At 37.3% G+C, this 21749-nt stretch overlaps 1 protein-coding gene across 2 annotated transcripts; it reads left to right on the forward strand.

Moving 5' to 3' along the window:
- Positions 1-1237: 1237 nt before the first annotated feature.
- LOC128691955 (uncharacterized) lies at positions 1238-20174 on the forward strand. 2 transcript variants are annotated; one of them, XM_070092218.1, is made up of 3 exons: positions 1238-1415; positions 14357-14444; positions 18712-20174. In XM_070092218.1, the coding sequence occupies exons 1-3, from the start codon at positions 1300-1302 to the stop codon at positions 19849-19851; spliced, it is 1344 nt and encodes a 447-aa protein (XP_069948319.1). In that variant the 5' UTR covers positions 1238-1299; the 3' UTR covers positions 19852-20174. The 2 variants fall into 2 exon arrangements, with proteins under 2 accessions (XP_069948319.1, XP_069948320.1); XM_070092219.1 differs by lacking the exon at positions 14357-14444 and having other exon boundaries at positions 1293-1415.
- The last annotated feature ends 1575 nt before the right edge of the window (positions 20175-21749 follow it).

Genomic DNA, 21749 nt, shown 5'->3' on the forward strand with positions numbered 1-21749 from the left:
TGGTTGATGTCCACCTGAAGTCTTACAGTGCAAATCCGGGTGTCATCTGCTAAGACACTGCACTGTGGCTTATATTCCTGTCTAAGTCTGATATGAGGATGAGGAACAACATGGGGAAGAGTAATGTGCCTTGTGGAACAGATCTTTTCACAGTAGCCACCTCAAACTTCACTCTGTTGACTACTATTTTTTGTGTTCTATTTGATAGGAAATTACAGATCCATTTACCGACTTTTCCAGTTGTTCCTTTATCCCGCATTTTGTGCACTATTACACAAAGGTCACATTTGTCAAAGGTTTTTGCAAAGTCTGTGTACAAACATATTACATCTGCATTCTGTTTGTCTTCTAGAGCACCCAGAACCTTGTCGTAGTGGTCCAGTAGTTGGGAAAGACAGGAGCGACCTGCTCTAGACCCATGCCCTGGATTGTGTAACTGACGAGTATCTAAATGGGTAGTGGTCTTGCTTCTTAGAACCCTTTCAGAGACTTTATGATATGGGATGTTTGCGCTATCGGTCTGTAGTTCTTTGCTGTTGCTTTACTGCCCCCTTTGTGGAGTGGGGCTATGTCTGTTGTTTTAAATAACTGTGGGACGACCCCAGTGTCCATGCTTCCTCTCCACAGGATAAAAGCACGTGATAGGAACTTCTTGTAGTTCTTGATGAACATGAAGTTCCATGAGTCTGGGTCTGGGGTAGAGTGCATGGCATGTCATTTATCGCCTTTTCGAAGTCATTTGGCGTGAGAATAAAGAAATTTAACTCTGTCATTATGTGAAGAATAATAGTGGACATAAGAGCAGTTTTTTGTTGATTTTCTGTATTTTGAATTTAAATTTTTGGTTCCCCTAATAATTTAAACATCTCAAACAAACTAATGTGTTTTTATCGTTCAAACTGGTCATTGAACTTTATAGAAGGAGTTAGACTATTTAATTCAAAAAGGAAGTGGTTTATATCTACATTCTTGGACATTAATCATGGAACATCGTCCACATATCTCGACCATTTTGCTTTATCAGGAAAAATTCTGTTAAGCAATCTTGCTTCAAAATATTTTAAGTACAAATTGCTAAGGACTGATGAAAGAGGATTTAACATTTGTCAGTATCTCAGGAGTAATGAAAATTCAAATTTTCCAAGTAATGATTGCGATACTTTAAAAATGGTAATAATATTTGAATGTTCTCTTAGAATTGTTAATTTAATATTATGATTGATAAAAATCATTTTGTTGTTTCCCAGGTGTGATAATGACGAGGCGACTTGGCTTCACCCAGGCGACTTCAGGGTGGACATGATGGTAGCACAGAACAAGAACAAACACTTTCATAATGGAATTCAAGTTACCATAAATACTGATACTCTGTTGAACCCTGAAGATTTTTCTCATGTTCTGGTGCACTTATATAAGTAAGTATAAAACTTCCAGTGATAATGCAGTACTAGACGTGTTATTTTGCTTAACAATGAAGCAGGTTCATATTACTTTTCTTTTCTACATTATTGTTGAATGCAGAATCATTATTTACAGTCATTCCCTTCATGAAACAAAACAATATAAACTGATAAACTACTCAGGGACTTTGTTAATTACGATATGCAGACAAATATCAGTACATATTTTTTTATAATTAAGAGTAAATAACTAGTTGTATATGTAGATTAATTATATGTATAAAAATATTTTGGAGTTGCAAAGGTCGAATTTATAGCTAATTCTTAAAGTTTTCATGTAAATAATTGGCTTGAGAATGAAGTATCCACGAAGGAGAACCTCTACCATCTTATTTTCTTCACTCACAACTAGCAAGTGTATGGTAATTTGGGACAAACTCTTATAACAATTGCCTGTGCAACTGTTACTGTTATATCCTCTCCTAGAATACTAGTATGGTCCCTGTAACTTCTGAAACCATCGACAGCGAAGATTCATAGGTTCATGAAAATTTGTCACCTAATTAAGCGCTGAAGGAATGTGAAATTCAAGTGAATAGACTCAGGTTTCCTATTTTATGTTTAAAATATTTTTAAGTTTTATTCCTGATAAATCACACTAAACAAATTTCAGTTTACTTCTTCTCAGCGACTTCATCACTAAATTACTGATGCATCTTTCGGTCAGGATATAAACACAGTAAGTTTAGCTAAGCAGAAACAACTTTGTCAATATAAAATAATCCTTAAAAATCTTGTAATTACTGAGCCAGATTCTTTCTCAATAAGCTAGAGCTCCTTCCTTTTAACCAAAGTTGTTGAAGTTAGTTTAATATCTATATTATGCACCCCATACCCATCCTGTGGGTGGTAGTCACATTACAGAGGTACATAATGGGTCCAGGGACTGGGCCCCAAAGACTCACAAATAAAATGTAATAATAACAAAAAGGCACAATACCGTGACTGGAACGATACACAAATAACCCGCACATAAAAGAGAGAACCTTACGACGACGTTTCGGTCCGACTTGGACCATTGACAAAGTCACACTAACAGAGGTGGAGCAGGACGGCTATATATAGGCAGGAAGAGGTGGAGGTAGTAGTAGTAGTAGTAGTAGTAGTAAAAGAATTGTATATAATACCGACAGGATGAAATGACACATGCACAACACCCGGGCATCCCCACCGTAGACGTTTCGCCATCCAGCCAGCCACTGGATGGCGAAACATCCACAACAAAGACAACCAGACGCTGCACATGTGTCTTAATTTCATCAGTAGTTGTAGTAGAAGAAGAAGAGGTAGTAGTAGTGGTAGTGGTAGAAGTGGGAAATAAGGAAGACGAGCCAGTCAAATACAAAGGAAGGGGAGCACTGCAAGAGAGCTAGCTCTCTTGCAGTGCTCCCCTTCCTTTGTATTTGACTGGCTCGTCTTCCTTATTTCCCACTTCTACCACTACCACTACTACTACCTCTTCTTCTTCTACTACAACTACTGATGAAATTAAGACACATGTGCAGCGTCTGGTTGTCTTTGTTGTGGACGTTTCGCCATCCAGTGGCTGGCTGGATGGCGAAACGTCTACGGTGGGGATGCCCGGGTGTTGTGCATGTGTCATTTCATCCTGTCGGTATTATATACAATTCTTGTACTACTACTACTACTACTACTACTACCTCCACCTCTTCCTGCCTATATATAGCCGTCCTGCTCCACCTCTGTTAGTGTGACTTTGTCAATGGTCCAAGTCGGACCGAAACGTCGTCGTAAATACTTATATCCCTCTTGTTTTCCTTTTGTTTAAAACTAGACTAATGCAGGGGAAACTCTCCCAAAATTCTGTCTGTTACACAAGAAGTAAGAGTCAATCTAGGGAAAATATAGGAAATATTATTAATTTTTATGTTACAGTGGTAGCGAGCCAGACAATTGCGCCGTACACTACCAGCCTGGTATATACAGCCTGGTACATACAGCTTAGAATATACAGCTTGGTATATACAGCCTGGTATATACAGCCTGGTATATACAGCCTGGTACATACACCTTAGAATATACAGCTTGATATATACAGCCTGGTATATACAATCTGGTATATACAGCCTGGTATATACAGTCTGGTATATATATCCAGGTATATACAGCCAGGTATATACAGCCAGGTATATACAGCCTGGTATATACAGCCTGGAATATACAGCCTGGTATATACAGAGATGGAACTAATAAAGTGTGTTAAATAGGAGTGAACATGAGTTTAATAATATAATGTTAAATTATAAGAATGGTAATATCTATGATGGAATTTAATGAAAAAGTTAATTATAATTTTTGGTTTGGAGTTAATAAGAACATTATTTGAAGAGATGCAGTTTGGGAAGTAATGTTGCTGTTTGCTGGTCATTATTACATATTGATGTCTTGGCCCTTCTAGACAAAATGTTTTTTAAAGCCACACCACTGGTGGGGTTTGAACCCGCGGTCATAGTCTCAAAACACCAGTGGTATGGTTAGTTTGCAATCGTGTCATTACTATTTCGTGAGTCATGTTTTGGCAAGAATCGATTGTCATGTTAGGATGAACATTCAATGTGGTCTACTGCGTGTTTTTAGTATCTGCCATCATTTTGTGAAGATAAAATTAATAGTTTAGGGTTTGTCTTAATAATGGTTCTACTGTTCCATGAGAATATTGTAAGTCATTTTTGTGGGAATAATTAAGTACGTTTCACAAAAAATAAACAAATTCATAATTATTTAAAAAAATCATATTTATCTTGATTAAAATTTTAAAGACAGTTAGGAGGTAAATTTAATTAAATAGTGAAATTCTTAGCATCCGTTAAAAATATCTTTACCTTAATCCAGTGTGAACGTGAGAAAAAATATAATAATTAGTAAGGAGTTCAGCTGAATATATTCTGGAATATGTTGACAAACATCTTCCTCATATAAATAAGAATCTTGGTATAAACTTTTGTAGATCTGATACATTCTGATTTATTCTGGTCCCAGGTATAATTTGGCTTAGTGGAGGAATATTAAGTAATATCAGATGGTGCCACCAATAAACCTGTGACTTTATAACGAAGGAATTTGGGTAAATTATAAACTATTATATCATCCTAATAAATGCCGTCGTTATTTACGTCAGAATTTAAACATTAAATAGAGTACATTGAATATGCAAACTTGCAATTATCTTAATGATGTAAAATATTAATAATTAAATTTAAAAATCTCTGATACACATTTATGCAAATGCAAGGTGTGAGAGAGGACCATATTACATTATTTAAATATGGAAAGAGAGTTCATTCTTCAGTTGTTTACAATGAGAGTGACAACCATGTAAACAGTTCCACAGTGATCATGCAGCTTGTCCCTGGTGAAGTTTTGAAGACATTCATCACTCAAGACACTCATCATTTACTCATGACACTCATCGATTACTCAAGACACTCATCACTTATTCAAAATACTCATCACTTGCTCAAGACACTCATCACTTACTAAAGACACTCATTACTTACTCAAGACACTCATCACTTACTCAAGACACTCATCACTTACTCACGACACTCATTACTTACTCAAGACTCTCATCACTTACTCAAGATACTCATCACTTACTCAAGACACTCATCACTTACTCAAGACACTCATCACTTACTCAAGACTCTCATCACTTACTCAAGATACTCATCACTTACTCAAGACACTCATCACTTACTCAAGACACTCATCACTTACTCAAGACACTCATCACTTACTCAAGATACTCATCACTTACTCAAGATACTCATCACTTACTCAAGACACTCATCACTTACTCAAGACACTCATCACTTACTCAAGACACTCATCACTTACTCAAGACACTCATCACTTACTCAAGATACTCATCACTTACTCAAGACACTCATCACTTACTCAAGACACTCATCACTTACTCAAGACACCCATCACTTACTCAAGACACTCATCACTTACTCAAGACACTTGTGGAGAAATTTTCTCCAGGAGGGGGGTATCAGCCCCCTTCAGCCCCTTCAGCCTCTTTCAGCCCTGAGGGACCCTTCCCTCTCAGAAGGGGCAAATATCTTGTTTACTGCTACAGCGAGTAATTGATCCCAGATGCAGTACCAGATTTAAACATTCTGCTTTGCTTCATCGACGAAGTGGCAAGGAAGCAAAAGTACTAGGTCAGCTTTTCCTTTGTGCTGGGGGCAGCAACGGCGTGGGGCGCTGTGGCATCTTCAGATTACTTTTGACTCTACTGAGAGTGACAATGATGCCAGGATAACCAACAAAGAACGATCTGTGCGTTAGTGTGAACAAAGTGTCTCACAAAACACGATAAACACTTACAGAGAAGTGTGGTCAGCTTCTTTAGTGATAGGATTGTGAACAATAAAGACAAATCTTGTGGAACATAGTCTACCAGTGTGCGTTTTCCTAGACTATGGAAGACGTGGACATCCATGGACACTTCAGCTTCTATCAAGTCACCGATATCTGCCGAAGGTGTGAAGAACACCATAGCTCATGCTACAAGAGCAAGGTAGGTTACGAATTTCTTTTAGTACTGGGGACTGAGCAGTTCTTGAGTCACAAGGAGTTTGTAATCAACCTATAGCCGGCAGTAAGGGGCGGACTTTTCAGTCCACACAAGTAAGTTTGTCAGCAATCAGTGAATGAAATATGCTGACATAACACCCCCTAGGGGTAATTTATAATCTTACAAATTATAACTCATTTCAGCCCATTGAGGAAAGACTTTGACAGCTTCTCAAGACCTCGTCTGCAGGGGCGGCTGTGCAGGCGATGAGTTGTCTATCTAAGTTAAATTTTCCCTATATTTAAACTTAGCTGATAACCCATTTCTCAACATGTTGGTCGTGCTCGAACCTGATAAAGGCCACACTGTGGTCCAAATATGTTGTACTACAGTGTACAAATAACCTACGAGCCAAGGTCCTTCGAAAACTAGTGTTTTACAATTTAAATCAGTATAAATGAGTCCCTCCAGACTCAATCACAGAGAATGGGCAGCCAAAAGAAAACGGGCGCTCACCCAGCGTTCACCCAAAGAAAACAGGAGCTGAGTGACTCACCCAACAAGAAAACGGGGGATGGCACCCGGCATCCACTGCTCCAAGCTCGAAGAAGCGCTGACTAAGACGACAACAACCCAACTGAGGTTCGGTTTGTCTGAGTGTATATACATAGTGTTTATAATGTTTATAGAAATTAAGAGACAAGATTGTGTTAAAGTTTGTTTCTTATAGATATACCTGTTATATTAAAGGAACTTATATATAAAGTGTATGCTTTCAAATACATATTAACAGTGACATTTATATATGTGTAAGTAATATTCACGTGTGATTTACAATTATACAGTGACATTTATAGTGTATAGTGAATGAAGTGTATAACATCGTTACTTACGATTAATCATCGTGGTCAGGCTGACACAGCAAACTCAAGCCATAAACACCAGCCATATGTACTCTGTACCCTTCATGGTCATTGACCCTGAGGTTAATTAAGCTTAATAGGTCAGTAGTGTCTGACTCGATTATTGCTGACTTAAGCATAACAAAATCTCAGCTGTTTATAGCAGTACAGTGTTTTTAAACACTCTAAGTGTGGTGCTAGAATTTTCAGTATACCATTAAAATGGCTTGTTTGAAAACTCAGTTTCAGTCTTTACAGACTAAGATTACACAATTAGAAAATCTAATTTCAGTCTGTATAGGATTAACTCAATATACAAACATAGATTTTGATGATCTTGAGGTCAAATTTGAATTACTTACACAACGTCTGCAAATAATTAATTCAGACTATTCACATTATGAAAATAAATTTCTTGAATCAGATCCATCTGAGGATGAAATTAAAAATGTTTTGGATACTTTTAGTAATCAACAATTAAGGTGGAAAGGAGTACAGGCTATCTGCCGCAAAACTCTGTCACAGAGACCTACTGTAACTAGTGGTCAAACACCTGTTACACCTGTAACAACAACAAATGTCCCATTACCAAGCTTACCTACATTGTCATTACCTATTTTCCAAGGTCATAATTATGAAGAATTCATTAGTGGTTTTCAATCCATAGTAAATTCACGAACTGACATAGATGAGATTGCTAAGTTCAATTATTTTAAATATCTTGTGAAGGGAGAACCCTATGAACTGATTAAGTCATTTCCGGTGGTTAAAGGTAATTATCAAATTGCCTTAAGTGTCTTAGCAGACAATTACTTTGATGCTGACAAGGCCAGAGTTAGACATGCAGTCATAATATCAAGCTTGACCACCCAAACATTGTTTTTCAGACTTACAAGCATTTAGAATCACATTAGACAATAGTCTCAGATCTCTAGGTGCTAAATATGACCTAAGGCAATGTGATTAGTTTATCAGTGGTTTTGTACAGTATAAGTTGTCACCACAAACTATTGAACGATTAAATATTATATTCAATAAATGCTATTTCACTTGTGAAGAAATTAGCAATGGTTTACAAACAATAGTTTCATGCATGCAAGCAACAAGACAAGATGAAAAATCCACAAATCTCGTGGATAATAAACCTTCAACTCAGTATAAAAAGAGTATACCTACTCCCACTAAACCACAGAATGGGAAATCCCGTACAGGCATTTATCAAGCTGTGAATACAACAGACAGTAAACAAATTGTCACACATAAACATACTCCAAAGTGTGTATTTTGTGATGGAACACATTGGGCACAGTATTGTAGTCAATACACATCAATGGAGGCACGTAAACAACGTGTTCATCAGCTGAAAAGGTGCATCAAGTGTTTAGGTGAACACAAGGGAGGAAAATGCTCACTGAAGAAGTGTTTTAAATGCAAGGGTATGCATCATACAGCATTATGCCCAAATACTTTTGCTGAACAGCTGAAGACTTCCACAGAATCAGGAAATCAACAGGCAACAGCAGTAAATGTGAGAGATAAGTTTAAAGCAACTGCTCTCCTGATAGCTCAAGTTGAGTTATCTAATAAATTACACAAAGCCAGTGTGTTAACACTATTTGATCAAGGCTCACAGAGGTCCTTCATAAGAAGAACAGTGTTGCAGAAACTGAATAAAAACCCTATGCCAAAATACAGTTAGATATAGCTGGTTTTTTCCACAATTCTGGTAAACAGACATATGACCTAGCCAGAATCACTGTTGGAATAGGAAACAGGAAAAAGACAGTAGAAACTGTGGTAGAAGATGATTTGCCTAAGTCTGTGCAGATCCAGGGATTAAAAGAAACAGTTGCAGCACTGAAAGCAGCTAAGGTCAAGTTAGCCTGCACTGACATACAGACTGACACAATTAGTCCAATTGATTTAATCATTGGAAGTGATTATTATCACTGTTTTGTTCAAAATTTAGTAAGTAAACATGATGTTCACTTGCTGAAAACAGCAGGAGGCCACTTGACATGTGGTCCCATTTCCTCTCAAAGTGGGAAAGAAGCTGATATTGATTCAGTGGAAAATGTACTAGTTACGAGAATAACTGCTGATCATGTACCACAGCAAAAATTATCATTACTGGAAGAAATGAATTAACCAGTTGATAAGTTGTGGGATTTAGATGCGATAGGTATTGACGTAAATAAACCAAGCCCACAAGAGTCTCAGACTTATAACCAATATTTGGACACTGTCAAATTTAAAGATGGACAGTATTGGGTTAGGTTACCATGGAAATTAAATCCACCACATCTGCCTATCAATTATCGCATGGCTTTCGGACAGATGAAAGCACAAATACATGAGGTCAGGAAGAATCCAGAGCTACTGACTGTCTATGATAATATCATACAAGAACAGTTGGACAATAAATTCATTGAGGAAATAGTCGAAGATAAGTTTAAGACAGAAGCTCATTATCTGCCGCACCATGGAGTCAGAAAAGATTCTGAAACCACTCCACTACGTGTTGTATATAATTGCAGTGCAGGTGCAAATAAAGATGTAGCAAGTCTTAATGACTGTCTGATGACCGGACCCTCACTAACTGAGAAGCTTGGAGACGTGCTTATGAAATTTCGCACAAACACATATGCCTACACGGCTGATATTTCCTAAGCTTTCTTAAGAGTAGGACTACAAGAAATAGATAGAGATTATACTCGATTCTTGCGGCCTGAAAATCCACATGATCCTCAAAGTCCTGTGAAAACTTATCGTTTCAAATCAGTATTATTTGGTGCAACATCCTCTCCATTCTTACTAGAAGCTACTCTAAATACACATTTGAAGAAATCTGAAAGTCCCTTCAAAGAAATCTTAAAGAAAAGTTTCTATGTGGACAATCTTCAAGGTACTGTGAATAAAGAGGAGGATTTGAAATCCTTATACAGAGAAGCTAACAAGGAGATGAAAGAAGCAAATATGCCTCTAAGGATGTGGAATACTAATTCAAAGCAATTAAGGGAACTTATCAAAGAAAATTTCCCTGAAGTTGAAATTCCTGATTGCAACAATATGCTGGGACTAAATTGGAAAACACAGGAAGATACTTTGAGTCTCAAAAAGATAAACAATAAATCATGCAGTACACTCACTAAACGTAGTTTACTGACAGAGGTATCACAATGTTTTGATCCTCTAGGACTCGTCTCACCAATTACCATAAAGGGTAAATTACTTATGCAAGATGCATGGAAACTCAAAATTGGATGGGATGAGAACTTGCCTCTAGAAATGAGTCAAGCATTTGATGAAATATCCATGGAGTTTAAACAACTTCATCAAATTAAAATTCCCAGACAAAAAGGTCAAGAGGGAAACAAGTACACATTACATGTGTTCTGTGATGCGTCAACCAGAGGTTATGGCGCTGTAGCTTACATGAGTAATGCTGAAGAAAGTACACTAATTTCTTCAAAGGCCAGGGTAGCATCCTTGAAGGTCAGAACAGTACCACAATTGGAACTGACAGCACTCTATGTAGGTACAAAATTAGCTGTCTATCTCAACAAAGTACTTGATCATCTCGCTATTGAAAAAACCGTGATCTGGATTGATAATGAAGCAGTTCTCCAGTGGTTAAATAATAAGAGTAAGTTGGCTTATGTACAGAACAGAGTAGCAGAAATAAAAGAGATGCAGAGAGATTATCTCTTTCTCCACGTCTCTACCCAAGAGAATCCAGCTGACATGTTGTCACCTGGTGTCCCACTCAAGAAATTTGTGGATAATAAATTATGGCTCCACGGACCGAACTGGCTCTCTAATGAAAATAACTGGCCTCAGCAAAAAGCTCACATTATGCCAGAAGAAACAGTCTGCTTGAACACAGCAGAAATAAGTTGTGTAAATACTGCAGACACAACAGAAATAGTCATTGATGGATCTAAAAACTCATCTTTGGGTAAACTCTTAAGAGTTACAGCTCTTGTCTTTAAATTCATTAAAGGAATAAAACCTAATTATGAATGTCTTGTACCCATTAAATACTGGGTGAAACTATTACAGAAAGATGTTTTCTCTACAGAATATAAATTTCTAGAAACACAAAATAAATCCCCAAAGAAACCTGTTATGATTAATTCTTTAGGACTTTATCTCGACTCAGAAAAGTTTATAAGATGTCGAGGAAGAATTCATAATTCTTCACTACCTAAAGAAGCCATACATCCAATATTGATCCCCAAGAATCATTGGCTAACAAAACTGATTGTGCAAAACGCCCACAGTAACGTGTTACAAGTTGGGGTAGCTGACACACTTTGTCATATACGACAATCCTACTGGATACCTCAAGGTCGACAAAGTGTGAAAAAACAAATAAGGGACTGTATTACTTGTCGTCACTACGATATGCGAGTATATCAGTATCCAGGTCCACCTCCATATCCCTCTGAAAGAGTTTGTCATATCACTCCATTTGAGGTGACAGGTGTAGATTACACTGGACGAATAATTTTAACCAAAACAGTTGACAAAGTTCCCATCAAGGTGTACATCTGTTTGTTCACTTGTGCTACAACTAGAGCAGTACATCTAGAAGTAGCCACTGACATGTCTGCTGAAACCTTTATCAAATTATTCAGAAGGTTTGCAGCCAGAAGGGCATGTCCCAGACTGATGATTTCAGATAATGCAACGAACTTTGTTGCTGGTGCTGCTTATATAAGCAAGATCTTTGATCAACCAGAAGTACAACAGATGCTGAATCAACGCAGTTGTCGTTGGAGATACATTCCTCCTAAATCTCCATGGCACGGCGGATTTTGTGAAAGAATGATCGGCATTGTAAAACGTTGTTTAAGGAAGACTCTTCATTGTCAAATAATCGACTTAGAAGAATTCTGTACAGTTGTGACAGAATTAGAAAATAGAGTCAACAACAGACTTCTAACTTATGTTACCGATGATCTGGACAATTTAGAAGTGTTAAGTCCATCTCATTTACTCCATGGCAGAATTCTCGAACCTGTTACTCCCATGAATGACAAAGAAATCATAGAGGTTCCTACTTATTTCGAACCTGAGCAACTAAGACGTAAATTCAAACACCTTAATAAAGTGATTGAACGTTGGGAGAAATTTTGGAGAGAAGACTATCTTACCTCATTGATAGAGCACTTCTATGGAGCTGGTGTTCCTGAAAATCATAAGTCCTTAAGACCTGGTGACATAGTGATTATTGACATTGATGGTCCAAGGTCCCAATGGCCAATTGGAAAAATTGTGACCATATATCCTGATGCAAATGGAATCATCAGGACAGTTGATGTTTTAAGCAAAGGTGTTGTGAATAAGCAGACAATAAATAAACTAGTGCCATTAGAATTACACAGTGTTGAAAACAAAATTAGTGATTCTCCAGAAACCACACAGACTAACGCTGTTCAGAAAAGACAAGCAACAGTGGTGGCGAGTGAGAAAATCAAATTAATGTTAAGTGATGAATAGTTCACCTGCAACGAGCCTCCGCCGCCCGCCAGTGTGGAGAAATTTTCTCCAGGAGGGGGGTATCAGCCCCCTTCAGCCCCTTCAGCCTCTTTCAGCCCTGAGGGACCCAGCCCTCTCAGAAGGGGCAAATATCTTGTTTACTGCTACAGCGAGTAATTGATCCCAGATGCAGTACTAGTATACGACCTGTGGTCAAGCGACCGCCACTTCTTGCAGTCCAGTGTTGCAGAGTGTATTTTAATAAGAGACAGTACATCTCTTACCGTAGCTGGACAATTAAGGAAAATCCTACTCCCACTTTGTTACCATACTAAAGATAGTGGACATTGTTGTCTATGCTTAAGACAGCAAGATTTAAACATTCTGCTTTGCTTCATCGAGGAAGTGGCAAGGAAGCAAAAGTACTAGGTCAGCTTTTCCTTTGTGCTGGGGGCAGCAGCGGCGTGGGGTGCTGTGGCGTCTTCAGATTACTTTTGACTCCAATGAGAGTGACACTAACGCCAGGATAACCAACAAAGAACGATCTGTGCGTTAGTGTGAACAAAGTGTCTCACAAAACACGAAAACACTTACAGAGAAGTGTGATCAGCTTCTTTAGTGATAAGATTGTGAACAATAAAGACAAATCTTGTGGAACATAGTCTACCAGTGTGCGTTTTCCTAGACTATGGAAGACGTGGACATCCAAGGACACTTCAGCTTCTATCAAGTCACCAATATCTGCCGAAGGTGTGAAGAACACCATAGCTCATGCTACAAGAGCAAGGTAGGTTACGAATTTCTTTTAGTACTGGGGACTGAGCAGTTCTTGAGTCACAAGGAGTTTGTAATCAACCTATAGTCGGCAGTAAGGGGCGGACTTTTGAATCCACACAAGTAAGTTTGTCAGCAATCAGTGAATGAAATATGCTGACATAACACCCCCTAGGGGTAATTTATAATCTTACAAATTATAACTCATTTCAGCCCATTGAGGAATGACTTCGACAGCTTCTCAAGACCTCTTCTGCAGGGGCGGCTGTGCAGGCGATGAGTTGTCTTTCTAAGTTAAGTTTTTCCTATATTTAAACTTAGCTGGTAATACCATTTCTCAACAACACTCATCACTTTCTCAAGACACTCATCAACTACTCAAGACACTCATCACTTACTCAGGACACTCATCACTTACTCAAGACACTCATCACTTACTCAAGACACTCATCAATTAATCAAGACACTCATCACTTACTTATGACACTCATCACTTACTCAAGACACTCATCACTTACTCAGGACACTCATCACTTACTCAAAACACTCATCAATTACTCAAGACACTCATCACTTACTCAAGACACTCATCACTTACTCAAGACACTCATCACTTACTCAAGACACTCATCATTTACTCAAGACACTCATCACTTACTCAAGACATAAGTATCCATGGCAACAACGATCTTTAAGGTTCCATTAATTTTTCTTTATCCATCTCTTTTCATAATTTTTTCTTATGTTATCAACATATACTCCATAATACATTTGTATTATGACTATTCATTTTGTTCAGATGTAAAACCTCCCACAATCTTCATCCTCACATAAAACTGACATTATAAACTAGCAGTGTTTGTCATGTTATAATCTGTGTAAGTCCTGGACTTTTGTTATAGTGTGAATGTTAATTATTATTCTTTATGTTAATGAAAGAGTAAAATTTGTGATGAAAAAGTTTGATTTAATTAGAGAATACTTTACAAGCGAATTTCACCATTCGTTTTCCTTTCACTCTAATTGGCTTTATTTGTACAAAAGAAAATTTGTAAATCATATTAAAAGTTTATGTTTGGATGCTTTAATTAGTAAAATATAATATGGTTTAATATTGAACTATAATAAACGCTAGTAAAACATCAGTGGAAAGTGTAATAAAGGAATTAACAATATGTTGTTGTTATCAGCAAAGTTGAGGTGTTGAGGACATGTTTTCGTCAGCGGGACGACCAGTGGTGGCATTGTTCCATGCCCAAACCTGCCTTAGACTTTAAGGTAAATTATCATTTAATATACACTGTTAGCGATAAAATATGTATACCAGTTGTCGAATATATTTCCTTATATATTATTTTACGCTTTCTGGCCTCTAAATAAAGTTTCGTTTTCACTTGTTTGAAATAGAAGCTTTTCCAGCCATAATATAATGATACACTATATATTGTGTTCACTAAGACGAGTTACCACTTGTCTTCAGCGATATATTATGACGACCTACTCGGATAATTGAAGATTTTGTAAATTTTACTAGATATATTCAAGATTTTTTAGATTTTGCCACCGAAATGGCTAGTTTATTGTGCACCCCATATCCATCCTGTGGACTGTAGTGCAAAAGCATATGGATACACAAAAGACCTAGGAACTAGGCCCCAAAGGGTTAACAGGAGTACATATGGATTTATATCTACGTGTCTATAGTTCACTTATCTGTTACAAACAAATTTAGGAAATTTGCTTAGTATATCTGGTGTCTTATTTTCATTAATTAGATATCTTGACATGTCACATAGGTTATTATACTGTCTGTCTCTGTATTCCTCAATAAGTGGACAATTAAGCACTTAGTGTTCAAGACAGTGACCATATGCCTGATCATATAATTTGCATTTAGTTTGATCATCATCTCTATGTGTCTCCCAAACTGCCAGAAGTACTTGTAACCAAGCCTAAGCCTGTCCACTACAACATCAGTCAGTACTTGTAACCAAACCTAAGCCTGGCCACTACAACATCAGTCAGTCTGTTTCACATTGCACGTTGCTCCATAAACATACTTATCTATGTTCATTTTATCATAGTGGGTTATAGATCTACTCAGGCTTCTAATTGCATTCTTATAACAATCATTTTCATTATTTACTTCTCTCCTAATATTATTCCTAATGCTAGACACAGATATACCGAAGTTATATTCTACATTCTCCTTCTGGGTACTATTCTTGGCTAACATATCAACTTTATCACGAAGGAGTAATCCAATGTGTGATGAGATCCATAGCAATTGTGCATTAATTCCTTTGTCCCTGATTTTTGAGTGTCTACACCTGGCTTTTCCAATGAGCATGTTGTTGAAGTCATTTTATGAGTTAAGAGCATTCAGTGATGACATAGAATCAGTAATGATGATAGAGTAAGGCTCAGTGTCATAAGTTAGCTTTGGCGCCATTACGATTGCAAACAATTCAATTTGCAATGTAGACGCCAAGTTGTAATTTCTTATGCCTAGTTCAACAAGTTTATTATCGTTCTTAACTAGGGAGGTGGCAACAAGAGCAGATGCAGCCCTGTCAGAAGACTCCTGTTTAGATCCATCAGTGTATATAATTTGTGATAACTTATTACTACCAGCTAGGCGAGAAATTTCTTCTTGAGCAGTTGTTTTTACAAGTGATTTAAGGAAGGAATTACTAGCAATGAGCTTCTTGGGAGGGACTTTCAGATATTAAATGAGCACATCTTCCATGGAGGGTTGAAATGCTCTTTTTGTCTACAGTGATACAGTTCATGCAGGTTATAAAACTTAATGCAATTGCATGTTTTCACAATCCATTTAGATCTGTGTTTATTAACTTTGAGACACTTAGTAAGGTTCATTGTGACAGTGTCTGGTTCATTTCTTAAAATTCTAATACCGAGTAGTGTTAATCTCAACAATCCTATCACTGATACTAGAAATACCAAGCTCCTTCCTCATATTAAGAACCTTTGTAGATTTGGGGAAGCCAAGAATAATTCTGAGAGCTTCATTTTGCATTAACTCCAAGTGTCAGAGAGAACTTTCTCTAGCTAATATCAACATGGGAGCAGCATAATCAATTAAGGACCTAACATAGGCTATGTACATCATTCTCACGATTCTCACATTAGCACCATAGTTGGGGTTGTAGCCAGCAACAGCTTTGAGAGCATTTAGCCTATCTTTACATTTCTTATTTAGCTCAGGTATAGTGGATTTGTTAAAGGGTACATCTTCACCAAGATATCTGTAATTTTTAACGTAGCTAATGTTTTCACCCTGCAAATGGATGGGTGGGGTATGTCGTTTGCTTGTTAATATCTTTGTTTTAGAGGAGGATATTATGAGGCCTAGTCGATTACAAACTGCTTGAACTTCATTAAGAATGGTACTCATCTTCTTATGCCTTGTTTTGTGGATCATGATGTCATCAGCATAACTTATAGCTATATGTTTAGGTGAGGCAGGTAGAGCATTTAGGAGAGCATTAATCAGAATATTAAATAGCATGGGACTGAGAACTCCTCCATGCGGTGTACCTAGGGATATTTCTTTAGACTCGCTTCTAAAGCCTTGGTAGAGGACAGAGGATAGTCTATTTGACAGGTATCCTATTATCCAGCAGAGTAAGCTACCACCAATATTCATTTTGGCTAGTTCATGTAGTATAACGGTTCTATTCACGATATCAAATTCAGATTTTAGATCAGGAAATGTGGTAAAACTAGGCAGTGAGAAAGGTGGAAATACAGTTCTGCACACTTTTACCTTTCATGAACCCATATAGGTAGGGGGAAAGTTGGTGTCTGATTCTGTTGTACATTCTGTTAAGTATCATTCTTTCAAAAGTTTTACAAAGACAACGAAACAAGTAAAATAATGAAAAGCAAATTCAACTTTATTTCTGGAAATAATTTGATATTTAATAATAACAACTACTACTACTACTACTACTACTACTACTACTACTACTACTACTACTACTGCTGCTACTACTACTTCTACTACTACTACTGCTACTACTATTACTACTACTAGTACTACTACTACTACTAATAATAATAATTATTATTATTATTATTATTATTATTATTATTATTATTATTATTATTATTAGTAGTAGTAGTAGTAGTAGTAGTAGTAGTAGTAGTAGTAGTAGTAGTAGTAGTAGTATGTATGAAGCACGGAGGGAACGAAAGGTCATCCAGTATACTGTAAGCGACCCCAAATATTTCCAGTCACATGCAAAATCCAAGCTAAGAAATACCTGTAGAACTGGACCCTGAATGAAAGGAGATTCGTATACTGACGATTAACAGGAAATGAGCGAATTTCTAAAAGAACAATAAGAGTCGGTGTTCAGCATCCCACTAAATGACAGCAGAGTGGAGAATGCAGAAACACTTTTCATTCCATCGGAAGGCAGTGCAGACCAACTAACTGATATTATTACTAATTAAAAAGAATTCGAGAAAGAAATTGAAAACATGTCCACTGACTCAGCACCTTGACCAGAGTCATAGAATTTACTATTCATATAAAAAAAAGTGAGAAATACCACTAGTACGAGACTTCATCATCAAGGTGTAATACCAGAGACCTTAAATAGCCCCTTTGTGTAAAGGAAGAAATAGAGAACTAACTAAAAATTACAGATCAGTAGCCCTAGTTTCCTACATCATAAAATATCTTTGAAAGAGTGATTTTACTCGAGCAATAATGTGCAAACACTTCAGAGTAAAGTTTAACTTGGAATATTAAGAAAACAATTATACGACATTTATAGTATTGACTAAACCAAGCATTTCTTCAACAGTACTGAATGGTTGTCTCAAAATTTGCAAGATGGTTGAACACAGATGAGCTAGAAAACATCTATGGCTAGGAGGGAAGACCACGTTGTCAGTATGGAGGTCAAATACTACTGCTTCACCATCAAAATAATTGCCTGTTGTCAGTATGCAGGTCATGTATTAAATACTTACTACTGAGCTTTCTTTTGTGTTCCATCTTATTTCTGTTTTTTCCAGGTGTCCTCATATTAATGACTAGTGGAACTTGAAAATAATCTCTCACTAACAATTTGAAGGACAATTGTTATCTAATTAATACTGATTAAGCATTCCTTTGTGTTTTTATCCTATTCTGGTGAATAAATAACAAATCGTTAATGGGAATCTAGTGAGATTATATTGCAAGTTATGTAATCAAAGTGTTTATTTTTATCAAACTTTTTTGGTTATTTGTTGCAGTTATATAGGAACATTGATTAATTACTTTAGGTTTTATATATCTGATAAAATTATCACGAGTATTTGGATATCAGTAATCTGGGAGAATTGGATTAGTTGACATACATGTATATGTAAGTTTCTCGACAAGATGAATCATGATTCTGTTATATGACTCATTTAAAACACTGTACCAGGTGTTCGTAGCCATAAATACTTCAAGATTACCTTTCATTATCTTCCTGTCATAAAATTTCAGCTTTGTATTAATCTTGTTCATCCTGTCCTTCAGGTTGTTGAAGGTCCAGATTCATTAAAAGAATGGCAGGTTATGGTCGACACTAACTTCAACTTGACTGATGGACCACTCTGGCAAGTTCGACTTCTGCCGTCGCCAACCGACACCCCTTGTATCTGGCCGGAATTGAACGAAAAGTTTCCATATAGGAACAAATTGATGTTTAATTTTCATCATGGTGTAATTGATGGTCCTAGTTTGTTTTCAATTACTACGTTGTTTGTGAAGCTTCTTGATGATTACATCAGCAAAAAACCTATTGATAATCAGCAACTTGGACAACTTACAGACCACAGTCAGACAACAGAGATTGAACGACAAGTGAAAGTAGATCTTGAAAAGGATCCCGAAAAGTTGAAATTATTTCTTAATGAACTTAAAAATAATGAACACACACCTCTACTCATAGAAGCATTTGGTACTCCAGAAGCAACTAATGTTACGACAGATTACTTAGAATGTGGCATACTAGACACCTCTGAAGTTAAGAAGTTTTATGACATGTGTAGATCTCATGACATCTCTTTTAACTCAGGATTTATTGGTATAGTGAACACTGCATTAGTTGAGCTAGTAAGGGAGGCTGGCGTGTTACGCGACGTCTACAATATTAACAGCTTACATTCCATTGATCTTCGCCGTTACATGACAGGCTATTCCAAAGTGTTGCCAATGGGTTATCATACTTCTGCAGTATCACACACCATATCAACCCCTTACAATGTAAAGGATAACTTCTGGAAGTATACTAAGCAGTTCGACACTGAATTCCGAGAAAAACTAGAAAACAAGCAAGTATTTAAAGATATAGTGATGAGGAGAATGATTCTCCCAGAGAACGTCTCACTTGATGAACTCTCTGCAGCTCCACCAACTCCTCAATATGATTATTTGTTCTCAAATATGTATTTACCCAAATTTGTTAACTTTGGAGTTGGAAGACATGTTCAGATAACAGGAGCGAAAATTGTTCTTCCCCTAGTAGCCAGTGACTTTCTTTTCTTTTCTGGCATTGGTAATTTGCGTGAAAAGGTTCAATTTGATATTTGGCATTCAACTCACTGCATGACCAATGATACTGCACAAAAGTGTTTTGATAAAACTATATCTATCTTTCGTGAAAAGATTAACTAAATTCTGAGGTTAAAGGCTCTTCTGAGCCTAAAAACATGTTAAATAATTGGTTAAAAATGTGTTAAGTAGTCTGCTACATATGCTAGTTGTTTGAAATGATGTGGAAGCGAAATGCTACGAGGTATAGTAGTTTTTGAAGTAGATATATAACTTGAGTCTAGCAACAATGAACTGGAAATGTCACAACTATTAACCAAATGCAGCTTTCATAGTCAAAATATCCATGTAGGCTGTGCATATATGTATTTTTTTTTCATTAACGCATCGGCCGCCTTCTACCAAGCCAGGGTGGCCCTAAAAATAAAAACTTTCACAATAACTCACTCCATCCCTTGTTTGCCCGAGGCGCTCTTATGCTACAGTTATAAAACTGCAACACTAACACCCCTCCTTCAGAGTGCATACACTGTACTTCCCATCTCCAGGACTCAAGTCCGGCCTGCCGGTTTCCCTGAATCCCTTCATAAATGTTACTTTGCTCACACTCGAACAGCATGTCAAATCCTAAAAACCATTTGTTTCCATTCACTCCTATCTAACATGATCACACATGCTTGCTGGAGGTCAAAGCCCCTCGCACACAAAACCTCCTTTACCCCAACCTCAAAAATTTCCTAAACCGACCTCTATGCCACCTTCCCCCCACACTACAGATTTATGCACTATCGAAGTCAATATATTTTGTTCCATCCTTTCTACATGTCCAAATCACCTCAACAACCTCCCCTTAGCTCTCTGGATAACTGTTATCGTAATCGCATACTTCCTCCTAAACTCCAAACTACAGATTCTCTGCATTGTATTCACACCACACATTGCCTTCAGACATGACTTCTCCACTGCCTCCAGCCTTCTCCTTGTTGCAACATCCACAGCCCATGCTTCACACCCATAAGATCGTTGGTATAACTATACTTTCACACATTCCCCTCTTTAGTTCCATGGATAAAGTTCTGGTCGTGGACCGGGCCGCGGGGGCGTTGCTCCCCTGAATACCCTCCAGATAGACTCTAGGTCTCCAAAGACTCCTCAGTGCACCACTCACTATTTTTCTCCTTGTCTATTCTATGATTCTCTTCATTTTTCATAGACCCGTCTGCTGACACGTCCACTCCCAAATATTTGAATACATTCACCTCCTCCATACTCTCTCCCTCCAGTCTGATATCCAGCCTTTCATTACCTAATATTTTCGTTACCCTCATAGTCTTACTTTTTCCTATATTCACTTTTAATTTCCTTCTTTTACATACTCTACCAATTTCATCCATCAACCTCTGCAATTTCATTTCAGACTCTCCCAAGAGCACAGTGTCATCAGCAAAGAGCAACTGCATCAGCTCCCATTTTGTGTTAGATTCTTTATCTTTTAACCCGCACACCTCTCGCCAACACCCTAGCATTCACTTCTCTTACAACTCCACCTGTAAATATATTGAACAACCATGGTGACATTACACATCCCTGTATGAGGCCTAGGTTTAATGGGAAATAATCCCTGCCACATTGCCCCCTACCCACGCTATCATATGCCTTTTCCAGATCCATAAATACCACAAACCCTCCCTACTCTTATCTAAAATCTGCTCACCTATACGCTTCACTGTAAACACCTGGTCTACACATCCCCTACCCTTCCTAAAGTCTCCTTGTTCATCTGCTATCCTGCTCTTTCTCTTACTTTTAATTCTTTCAATAATAACTCTGATATTCACTTTTCCAGATACATTCAACAAACATATTTCTCTATAATTTTTACACTCTCTTTTTTCTCCTTCGCCTTTATACAAAGAAACTATGCACGCTCTCTACCTGTCTCTAGGTACCTTACCTCAATTCATTAATCTCACTCCAAAAGTTTTTCTTGTTTCAACAAAATTTGTTGATAACATCTCTCC

The sequence above is a fragment of the Cherax quadricarinatus genome, chromosome 38 (assembly GCF_038502225.1).
Source record: "Cherax quadricarinatus isolate ZL_2023a chromosome 38, ASM3850222v1, whole genome shotgun sequence".
Taxonomy (NCBI): domain Eukaryota; kingdom Metazoa; phylum Arthropoda; class Malacostraca; order Decapoda; family Parastacidae; genus Cherax; species Cherax quadricarinatus.

What these genes read in the sequence shown, in the direction of transcription:
- LOC128691955 (XM_070092218.1), top strand. Translation starts at nt 1,300, where the DNA reads ATGATGGTAGCACAGAACAAGAACAAACACTTTCATAATGGAATTCAA. An exon ending in GTTCTGGTGCACTTATATAA is followed by an intron (nt 1,416 to 14,356) that starts GTAAGTATAAAA and finishes TGTTGTTATCAG; the next exon opens with CAAAGTTGAGGTGTTGAGGA. An exon ending in AACCTGCCTTAGACTTTAAG is followed by an intron (nt 14,445 to 18,711) that starts GTAAATTATCAT and finishes CCTGTCCTTCAG; the next exon opens with GTTGTTGAAGGTCCAGATTC.